Source organism: Heptranchias perlo, chromosome 10 (genome assembly GCF_035084215.1).
Source record: "Heptranchias perlo isolate sHepPer1 chromosome 10, sHepPer1.hap1, whole genome shotgun sequence".
In the NCBI taxonomy this organism is placed as follows: Eukaryota; Metazoa; Chordata; class Chondrichthyes; order Hexanchiformes; family Hexanchidae; genus Heptranchias; species Heptranchias perlo.
The window spans coordinates 2,446,908-2,458,142 of record NC_090334.1 but is presented as its reverse complement, the minus strand read 5'-3'; the positions used below and the strand labels follow the sequence as shown (position 1 = coordinate 2,458,142).

The following is an 11,235-nucleotide window of genomic DNA, read 5'->3' as shown; positions in this document are numbered from 1 at the left end:
AGATTATGGCTGATCTATACCTCCATTTACCTGCCTTTGATCCATATCCCTTGATATCCTTACCTAATAAAAATCCATCGATCTCAGTTTTGAAAATTTCAATTGATCCCCAGCATCCACAGCCTTTTGGGGAAGAGATTTCCACTACCCTTTGTGTGAAGAAGTGCTTTTTAATTTCACTCCTAACTGGCTTAGCTCTAATTTTACAATTATGTCCTCTTATTCTGGATTCCTCCACCAGAGGAAATAATCTCTTTGTATCTACCCTATCGAATCCCTTTATCATTTGACTCCTGAAAATTGAACCCAGGAGGCTGAATGAACTATTAGTTTCAGAATTCTACAGTGCTATCCAGGACCATACATCTACAATGCAATTGTGAAGAGTGGATTGGACAGCTGTTTACAAATTGCAGTAGAGATGGAGTCACGGATATTAAGCAAAGAGTGACATCTGTACAACTAAAATGTTCATTTCATTTCTATTAGCAAGATGAAATGTAGAACGAAGGGTCACTCTCACTAAATTAATGGCTCTATAATTAGATTTTCAAACAACAGAAAAATGTTCTTCAAACCACAGGAGACAAAGATTATGTAATGTGGGGTCAAATAAAAAGCAAACCATTATTCATCGGCCTTTTTTTTTATTGGAATACACAAGACAACAAATATTTATATGTTGGCATGCTTAATGAATATTTTATTTTACTTGTTTATAAAAATAAAATACAAAATAATTTTAGAACACAACATAAAACACTGTACAAGGCTTTGATATGATACAAATCAAAGAACTTAAATAATTACAGCTTTATGTACACCCTACCTTCAAACGATGTATGCCATTTTGTTCATCTGTATATACTTTGCAGTTGAAACGTGCCAGACCATTTCATTCTCATTGCTGCTTTTGTAAACTGTTATGACTCTAAGCAGGGCTCCATAAAACAGATCACAACCTCTTGCCCAAGATAATCAAAAGTGGCTTGAAGGGCGATAATACCTTTATTTCCCGTCCCCTTCAAGTTGCGCTATGGAGACAATTCAAAATATCCTACTAGATGCAATTTACAATTGGAAATTTTATCTTTTTATTGAACTACGAAGACAATGAATAGAACCCATCACATGGAAACAACTAGCAAACTATTCTTTAGCTTGTTAAGAGTTTAGAAACTTGTGGATCGTAGTCAAGCCTTTTGTACATGCGTCTCCTCATATGACATAGCCACGATGCCCATGATATCTTGAGCAATGCCATCTATGTAAATACGGTCTTCTGCCAGGAAAGAGGTTTGATAGAGCTGTACGGAGCCCACTTTTCACTCACATTTTTTAAAAAAAACGTGTGCGCATTATGCTATATATTCTCAAGAGCAGTTAAACAATAAGCCCGATATGATTGAAGGAAAAACATTTTAAAAAGGAACTTGGTGCTGCAAGCAGTTTTTGTAAAAAATCTTTTAGCACCTTCAATGCAACCATTTACTAGTGACATGGCCAACCAAGTCTTTCAGTGCACACAAATTGTAAGTGGAGCTCACATGTTGGCCAACTAATACAGACCTAGACTGAAAAAGGCCATTAGCTCGGTAATCGCTCCGTCCCTTTCTTAACTGTTAACATAAAATACAAAGTTTGAAATGACTTCAGATTAACTTTTAATTAATGCATGCATAAAGCTTTACTGACCCATTTTTGAACTTATTACATTGATATTAATTTACATATTATATAATTATCAGAGATTAGATTAATATTCAGGTAATATGAGCGGTTATTAATCTAGAGTCACTTCAATTTACAGGTTTAAAAAGTGCAGTAATTCCACTTTCAGAGAAGGTGCATAATGTTGCACTATCCATTTGAATTCAGCGGAGGTGACACTATTTCATGCCCTCTGCACAAACGTTTCCAAACTTAGTTAAAGCTGCCACAGTTCCTTTTGTTGTCACACTAAAAAAATTCCTGTTTTGCTGAAGTCTCTTTTTTTTCCCTCTTCATCGCAACTAGATTTTTAAAAAAATCCCTGTTTTGAAAACAGCAATACTTTTATGAAACACTGCGGATTTTTTGACTGTCTTCTGGAAGGAAGCTACATGGGTATGGGCACGCAGAAGAATCTCATGTAGATTTAATCTTTTAAACACAGCTGTTTGAGGGAAACCAAAAAAAATACTGCAGCTTTAAAAAAGTCCATGCTGGAGGGTTAACAGTTGCACAACGTCTGGGCAATCAAATAAAAACAGCAGCTTGGATAACATTATTATATTTTGTGTGTTTCTTTTTTGCCTTTACAGTACAGTTACAGAAAGAAAGAAAAAAATCCTATTTGTTCTACTTCCAATCTCGACATTTTTCACATTTACAGACCCTGTAGGATTAACAGGCTGTATACCTCTGCTGTTCCCCATCTTAGTGGTTCAGAATCATTTTGTTTTTTAAGTTTTATTTTGCAGTGCATGTTTCTCCAATTGTGACACTGTAAGGTTTTGCATGCCAGGAAGAAAATGTAAAGCAAATAGCATTCAGGCACGCAAAAACAATCTTACAGCCTGTAGCCAATAAAGTTTAATCCATATGAAATCAATAAATACATACATATTACTGTACGACATGCAGTTATTGTTAGCATCTATAATACAATAATATACAAACCATAAATTAGGGCTTCAATTTCTTTTTAAGCATTCAAAATAGTTGTTCAAAAGCTTAGAAATTTAAATGACCCAGCATGTTACATTACAGATGGAAAATATTACACATATTAAATAATTTACCCACCCAATGAAAGCTTGCAAAAAAGTGATGGCTGATATGATTTCCATTTAACAACAATCAGGCTTCATGTGACTTAGTGTCTTGTAGGAAGCTCTTACTTCTTACTTAAACCAGAGATTCTTGCCTTGGCAGCAAAGTAATATATAGTTAAAATACATTAATATTTTTAGACAGGCACATGGCAATCAAATGCTGATCGGTAATAGTTTATGCACGATGATGTGTGCATAAAGTACTCTAAATCTTAAATTTTTGTTGCACTAGGTACTATCACTACCAAATCAATCTCTCATTGATTTTTCTCTTCTTTTGGTGATTATTTATTTGGATGATGTCTGATATCACAGTGGTAGCAAGGATAATGGGTTAGTAAACATTTAAAGCAGAAGTGTCCTCATTTCTATCAGGTGTCTACATCTATGGTCACTTTTGAGGGTAGGATATGCTACTTGGACTGGACTGTCACCATTTTATTTAAATTAAAATTTAGGAGGAATGGAAAAATTGAGGCTTACTGACACCCCCACCCCACCCATTCATGCCGGTTTTCAAAGTACTAGTATCTTACATCCTTTTAACAGAGGTAATTCAGGATTTTCACTTCTAATTCCAGAGGACAATTACAAATCTAGGAAAACTACCTAACTTGTGTCAGATGCCAGTACTATGCAACAAACATATATGCTCTGGTCCTTCAACTATTTCGAGTTCAACTACTTCCTATGAATTCTGAATCAATTCAGTTACTTAAATTAAATTTTATTTATATCTAGACACACTGTACATTAAAAAAAAACTCACAGTTGACATTCGCGTAAAAAGATGGCAAAAAACATTAAATTACTATTGGCGATTGAAAATGCTATAGCAGCCTTTCTTCTACTTACGAACTTCCGAGGTTTCCCTCAAGATCTACAATGGCACAAGGACAGGTCAAGTCATAAGGTTTTGGAGGAGGACACTACACAGTGAAAAAGATGGAAGTACTGGACTAGTATTCCCTACTCAAGTAGCTCAAGGCAGCAGAAGCCGAAATGAAACCTAGCAGCACTCTTTCACAGCGCATGACCAAAAGTGTACTGTGCTATAGATCAATTTTAATTTCTCGGATAGCTATCCTAGTTTATACAAAGCAGCACCTGTCCGACACTTGGATTCAAAATGGCATATAAGCTACTGTCCAGTAAGGGAGAGACAACAGCAGATTTTTTTTTAGTAAAGACAAGATAACATGCAACAAGGAGAGAGAGAGAGAGAGAGAAAAAGAGAGGAAGAGACGCTTGCACAAATTGTTACTATCTGCTGAGTTTACTGGACACTTTGCCATCTCTGCCTGAGCATTTTCCCTTTGTGGATTTGCTTTGACACAAGTGGTGAGGACTGCCAGGTCCCTTCAAGCTATTTTTGCCCTGTTTACCACAGCCATGCTCCTGCAGGAAACTTCTTCGGGAGGGCGAGGACCCAGAGTAACTGGGAGGGGAGCGGCTTCTGGCAAAATGCGGCGACGAGCTTCGCTGATCTGTGTACGGGCGTCCACGCGAAGGGGAGGAACTGGCAGTGCGCGGCAACGAGGCGCTCCGTGGTGAAGCGCTCGGGCTTCGCCGGGGGATTACTGGGCTTTTGGGTGGAGTTTTGGGGCTGCGAGGGGACTGTGGACTTTTGGACTGCGGGGAGCTCCTGGTCTTTTGGGATCCATTTTGAAGGATTTGAGCAAGATGGGTTAGCAGGTCAGAGTCAGAGCTACCACTTCCAACTACCCTGTATCGTCGTAACCTGAAGAGAAAAAGAAACAGAAAATACGTATTAGAACGCAACACATTTAGCACTGAAAGTGCTCCATATTTATATACAAATTCACTACATAGTTGATTGTGGACTCATGTTCACCCATGAGCTCTTTGGTGTATCACTAACGATTTCATGAGTGTCAGCCATGGCTCAGTGGGTGGAAATGTTGCCTTTGTGTCAGAAGGTCGTGGGTTCAACTCCCACTCTAGAGACTTGAGCACATAATCCAGGCTGACACTCCAGTGAGGGAGTGCCGCACTGTCGGAGGTGCCGTCTTTCAGATGAGACATTAAACTGAGGCCCCGTCTGTCCTCTCAGGTGGGCGTAAAAGATCCCATGGCACTATTTCGAAGAGCAGAGTTCTCCCCGTGTCCTGGCCAATATTTATCTCTCAACCAAAATCTGGTTGGATGTTGCCACGGGTGCAAATTGGTTGCCACGTTTTGTACATCACAACAGTGAGAACTTAAAAAAAAATAGCATTTCATTGGCTGTAAATCGCTTTGGGACATCCTGACATCATGAAAGGTGCTATATAACGCCAAGTGTGTCTTTCTTTCTTTCTTTATAAGGGGTAAATGCCAAATTATTAACCTTTTTTTGCAGTGCTATGGGGAGAGAGCAGGGGAGTGAGACTAATTGGTAGATTTTTCAGAGAACCGGCATAGGCACGATGGGCCAAATGGCCTCCTTCTGTGCTGTATGATTCTATGATTCTCTGCAGGACAGGGAAGTCTGCGGTCAGCACTACTAACATTTTTGGTACAACCTAAACAGGAGCTCGGCCCAAAACAAAGCGGCAAAATTAAAGCATTCCTGCACACCGGCAATAGGGCTGAAGCAAAAATCAAACCTTGCACAACATTTCACGGAAGTTCTAATCTGTTGCAAGTCCCTAGAGCCAAGTAAGCACTGGTAATGATGCGCATATGAATTGAGGCTGATCATTTGTACACAGATGCAACAGAACCATAGCACAGCTCTTTAGAGATTCCAAGTGACTTTATGATCCTTTATCTATTAAAATAATGGTCAATTTTAGATTTTTTTTTGTAAAATATTATTCCCTACCTAAGCTCTGGATTGCTCCGTTCCACATACTAGCCCCAGGCAAGAAGACAGATGGGTCACCTGCTCTACCTTTGACACTCTAAAGAGAGCCACTAGATAGTGCAGAATACATGTTAGGGTGACGTCCCTCTGCCAGGCCTCTGACCGCTGGCTGTCTGCAATACCTCTTCAGAGGCTGGGAAATCACGGATGCAAACTTGCATGCAATCACTGTGCTGCAAATAATGGGCTCCAATACGATGAGTGCTTTTCAGTGACCTCCGGCTTGAGCTCAAGTACTCAAAATGTTGTTTATGCTGTAGATATTTGTTGATGCATACATACCATCCACAATGAAGCTGTATACAACAGCCTGCAGAAAACTATCAAACCGTAGATACAAAGATAGGTGGAAAAGCAAGTTGCAATGAGGACACAAAGTGTCTGCAAAGGGATATTGACAGGTTAAGCGGATGGGCAAAAATTTGGCAGATGGAATATAATGTGGGAAAGTGTGAAGTCATCCACTTTGGGAGGAAAAATAAAAGAGCAAAATATTATTTGAATGGAGAAATACTACAAAATGCTGCGGTACAGAGGGATCTGGGTGTCCTCGTACATGAAACACAAAAAGTCAACATACAGGTGCAGCAGGTAATCCGGAAGGCAAACGGAATATTGGTCTTTATTTCTAGGGGGATGGAGTATAAAAGCAGGGAAGTCATGCTACAACTGTACAGGGTGCTGGTGATACCACACCTGGAGTACTGCACAGAGTTCTGGTGCCCTTATTTAAGGAAGGACATACTTGCATTGGAGGCAGTTCAGAGAAGGTTCACTCGGTTGATTCCGGGTATGGAAGGGTTGTCTTATGATGAAAGATTGAACAGTTGGGTCTATACTCATTGGAGTTTAGAAGAATGAGAGGAGATCTTATTGAAACATACAAGATTCTGAGGGGACTCGATAGGGTAGATGCTGAGAGGATGCTACCCCTCATGGGGGAATCTAAAACTAGGGGGCATAGTCTCAGAATAAGGGGTCGCCCGTTTGAGACAGAAATGAGGAGGAATTTCTTCTCCCAGAGGGTCGTGAATCTTTGGAATTCTTTACCCCAAAAAGCTGTGGAGGCCGAGTCATTGAATACATTCAAGGCTGAGTTAGACAAATTTTTGATCAGCAAGGGAGTCAAATGATATGGGGATCAGGCGGGAAAGTGGAGTTGAGGTAAAAATCAGATCAGCCATGATCTCATTAAATGGCGGAGCAGGCTCGAGGGGCTGAATGGCCTACTCCTACTCCTATCTCCAATGGTTTTATGGTAGAGGACAAAGCAATTCAATCAGCAATGTTTCACAGTCTCTTTTAGAGGTATACATTCTGTCTTTCTGTTACTTCTTAAAAGTCTAATCGATCACGTACTCTTAACATGTGCAAAGAACAAATTTGTAAAGTGAACAGGTAAATGTTCTGACACTATGTCCAACGGAGCCTTGCTCTCCGACAGCAAGCATCAGATATTCAGGCACGATTTTCCAGTCAGTCAACGCGAATGGTCGGAGAATCACACTCGCCGTGTGCTTCCAACAGGGGAGGCTCCCACAGAATATATCTGAAAAGACCCAAGAGCTCTGGACTTCCACCATCTCTTACATTTACCCGATTGAGCAATCAGTCTTCAATGTGTGTAAAGGACTCGGCCAAATACCAGTGCACACACGGTCTTCATTGGAGCATCCACCGGCAACAGTCGGAGTATGCCTCAATTTTGAAAGTACAATGCTCAAGAATTTAAATATAAACTTTTGATTCTCAGGCGTTTGTTATATCAGAATCTAAACTACTGGACCAATCAGCTAAATGCACCAATAGCTAAGTTCGAGCGAATGTGTGCGCAACTGCTGGTTTCGCAATGAGCTACACGATGCATTGAAGGAACTTTAAAACAAACTCCAAGTAATTCATTCCAAACTTTCATTGCATCGCACTCCACGGAGGCTTGGTTCAAAGTTACCAATAAGGCATCTGTTTGTGTCCTTAACTTAAAAGCTGAAATGAAGTAATTGGGCAAGCTGGCACTTACCGGACTTCCACACTGGGTCTGGTCGGTGGCTTTCCTGGAGGTGGTCTTGGGACAAACTGGGATGAAGTTGAAATGGAGACTTGTTCAGTACTGGTCAATGAAACTGGTCTCGGGATTTTGCTCCTCCGGGATTGAAGACTCGTTAATAGAGAGTCCTCATCAGTCTGCTTGCTTGATTGTTGTTCCGTTCCAGCTTTCACTGGAGAAGGCCCAGAATGGGTTCCATCATCTGACAAAGTCACCAATGGGACAGACATCTTCTCCTCCAGGGACTTCTCGGAAGCAGACGAGAGATCACCCAGAAGCGATGTTCTGAGGGTATGCTGTCTCTTTTCAGCTAATTGCCTCGTCAGGTCTGTTTGATGAGCTTTCTTTTGGAGCAGTTTCTCTTTAGCCGAGACAGGAACCAATGACTCGGAAACTGTTTCCACGTCTGATGCAAGGACTGGGATACGACTTTGCCGGAGAAGGGATGGTTTGGCTTCAACCTTCTTGGGATGCAGTGAATTGTCACCAACTGTCAAGATGTGAAGCAGATCTCCATTTCTGAACCCACTTAGCTCTGGAAGGTTGCTCTGTTGTTCCTGAATGTTTCTCTGCATAATCTCAGAAATGTAGCCCATTTCCAACCCATCATTTCCAACACTATTTGCACGGTCCTCTTGCTCAGATACAACAGTGTGAAGCAACTCCTTTACACATTCGTACGAAATGTTCGAAGCAGACTGTAGCTCACCCGCCTCGTCTTCAATATACTTGCAAAAGCCATTTTCTTCTCCATCATACAGCTTATCTTTCAGTCCATCCATTACAAGCTTTGTATACTCCATAGGCTTAGATAAAGCAGTCTCTTCTCCACATGAAAGCACTTCACCAGTTGCCACTGGGCTGGTTGCAATACCAGTCAAGCAAGGACCAGGAGATTTATTCTCTTGTTTTGGCACAGAAGGCAAGGTCCCTAGTTTTGCTAGTGGAGTGTGTTCATTACCCATGAGTAGTTGTTCACCCATGGGCTCACTTTCACCTGAAGGGCACTGTTCTTCATCAGGTTGACTTCCTACATCCCCAGAAATCACATGGCCTTCTTTACGTTCGACGTCCAGTGCTGAACTGAGTGAGTCATCTCTGCCGTGGTCAGACTTGACACTAGTTTTTGCAAGCACCTCACCTTTGTTACTGCTTTGTACTGTACCAGTCACGATGGTCTCTCCTCTTTGTGTTGAGCCTTTGTCCAATTCCAGTTTAAGGTCAGCTCTGGAGGTACCATTACACAATGTGGCGTGCAGTGCCACAGCTGGTGTTGATTTCTCTTGTGGAGATGAAGGTCTTTGTGTTTGATCAGTGGCATTTTCTACTGTGTGCTGGTCAGTCTCTCTCCGCTCGTCATGCTGTACAACCACAGAGGCAGCATGAATTGGTGTTACTGCAGGCTTGGACGCAGTTATCTTAGAAACAAAATGAATAAGACTTTGAAAATATGAAGCAAATTACTTGCATGCCGCTGAGAGTTTCATATGAAATCCATTCAGAAGAATTAATGTTAAATACTTCATACACTACAAAGAATTATATTCAAAGACTGCTATCGAGAACAATTCACCCAAACTTGTTACACTCAACCATACAGGTTATGAGCCTAGGGCAAATAATATGTCATGGTTCAAAATCCTGCACGATTCTATGAATTTCTACATTCACCAAGTGGCATGAAATGTCTCCGATAATGGTCAGTGGTTTCACTCTGCAACAGCGAGTTTGAGCAGAACAAGTGCATGTAACAGAGGTACATGAGCAGAAACAAAGTCAGTAAAGTGTCAGGGGAAAGAGGAGAATCGACAGCATGGAGAATGGAGGAGGAGAGACCCACTGACGCAGCATGCCTGCACCGAGACCTGACCTAAGGACTACCACAACTGCCAGTCATTTTTGGCATTATTTTTGCTGTAACAAATCATCACACGCATTTGAAATTGCAACCTGAGGGACACCTATTAAAGTACTACAGCCATAAAACAATTGCAGCCCCCACCAAAAGAGGCTGACATTTCAGTGCAGTACTGAGGGAGTGCTGCACTGTCAGAGGTGCCGTCTTTCGGACGGTCTTTAAACCGAGGTCCCGTCTGCCCTCTCAGGTGAACGTAAAAGATCCCATGGCACTATTTGAAGAGGAGCAGGGGAGTTCTCTCCAGTGTCCTGGCCAATATTTATCCCTTAACCAAGATCACTAAAACAGAGTATCTGGTCATTATCACATTGCTGTATGTGGGACCTTGCCGTGCACAAAATGGCTGTGTATCCTACATTGCAACAGTGACTACACTTCATTGGCTGTACAGCACTTTCATAGTATCGTAGTAGGTACAGCACAGGAGGAAGCCGTTTGGCCTATCTTGCCTGTGATGGCTCTTTGAAAGAGCTCTTGCCCCATAGCCTGGTAAATTCTTACCCCTTCAAGTATTTATCCAATTCCCTTTTGAAAGTTACTACTGAACTTGCTTCCACCACCCTTTCAGGCAGTGCATTCCCGTTCAGAACTGCTCGCTCCATAAAATAATGTTCCCTCATGTTGCCTCTGGCTCTTTTGCCGATCACCTTAAATTGGTCCCCTCTGGTTACCGACCCTTATGCCACTGATAGAGTAAATAAGGAGAAACTGCCATCAAAACAGTTTATGATTTTGAATGCCTCTATCAAATCTCCCCTTAACCTTCTCTGTTCGAAGGAGAACAATCCCAGCTTCTCCAGTCTCTCCACATAACTGAAGTCCCTCATCCCTGGCAACATTCTAGTAAATTTCTTCTGCACCCACGCTAAGGCCTTCACATATTTCCTCAAGTGTGGTGCCCAGAACTGGACACAATGCTATAGTTGCAGCCCAACCAGTGTTTTAGAAAGGTTTAGCATAACTTCCTTGTTTTTGTACTCTATGCCCCTATTAATAAAGCCCAGGATCCCATATACTTTTTAAACAGACATCTCAACTTGTCTTGCCACCTTCAAAGATTTGTGTACATGCACCTCCCTGGTCTCTCTGTTCCTGCAGTTCCTTTAAAATTGTACCATTTAGTTTATATTGCCTCTCCTCATTCTTCCTACCAAAATGTATCACTTTGCACTTCTGTGTTAAATTTCATCTGCCACGTGTCTGCCCACTTCACCCAAGAGAGTCTAACCACCTCCCCTTGACATTCAACAGCATTACCATCGCCAAATCCCCCACCATCAACATCCTGGGGTCACCAATGACCAGAAACTAAACTGGACCAGCCATATAAATACTGTGGCTACAAGAGCAGGTCAGAGGCTGGGTATTCTGCGGCAAGTGACTCACCTCCTGACTCCCCAAAGTGTCTCCACCATCGACAAGACACAAGTCAGGAGTGTGATGGAATACTCTCCACTTGCCTGGATGGTGCAGCTCCAACAACACTCAAGGAGCTCGACACCATCCAGGACAAAGCAGCCCACTTGACTGGCACCCCATCCACTACCTTAAACATTCACCGGCACACCATGGCTGCAGTGTGTAC

General features: G+C 41.8%; 1 protein-coding gene across 2 annotated transcripts in view; it reads right to left on the bottom strand.

The window, feature by feature from the left end:
• Positions 1–627: 627 nt before the first annotated feature.
• Positions 628–11,235, bottom strand: part of ttbk2a (tau tubulin kinase 2a) — a 224,498-nt gene continuing 213,890 nt past the window's right edge. For both annotated transcript variants that reach the window (XM_067991120.1, XM_067991121.1), the window contains 2 exons: positions 7,706–9,150; positions 628–4,557 (listed from right to left, as the gene is read on the bottom strand). In XM_067991120.1, the coding sequence (XP_067847221.1) occupies positions 4,080–4,557; positions 7,706–9,150 (1,923 nt within the window). In that variant the 3' untranslated portion in view covers positions 628–4,079. The remainder of the gene's footprint in view (positions 4,558–7,705; positions 9,151–11,235) is intronic.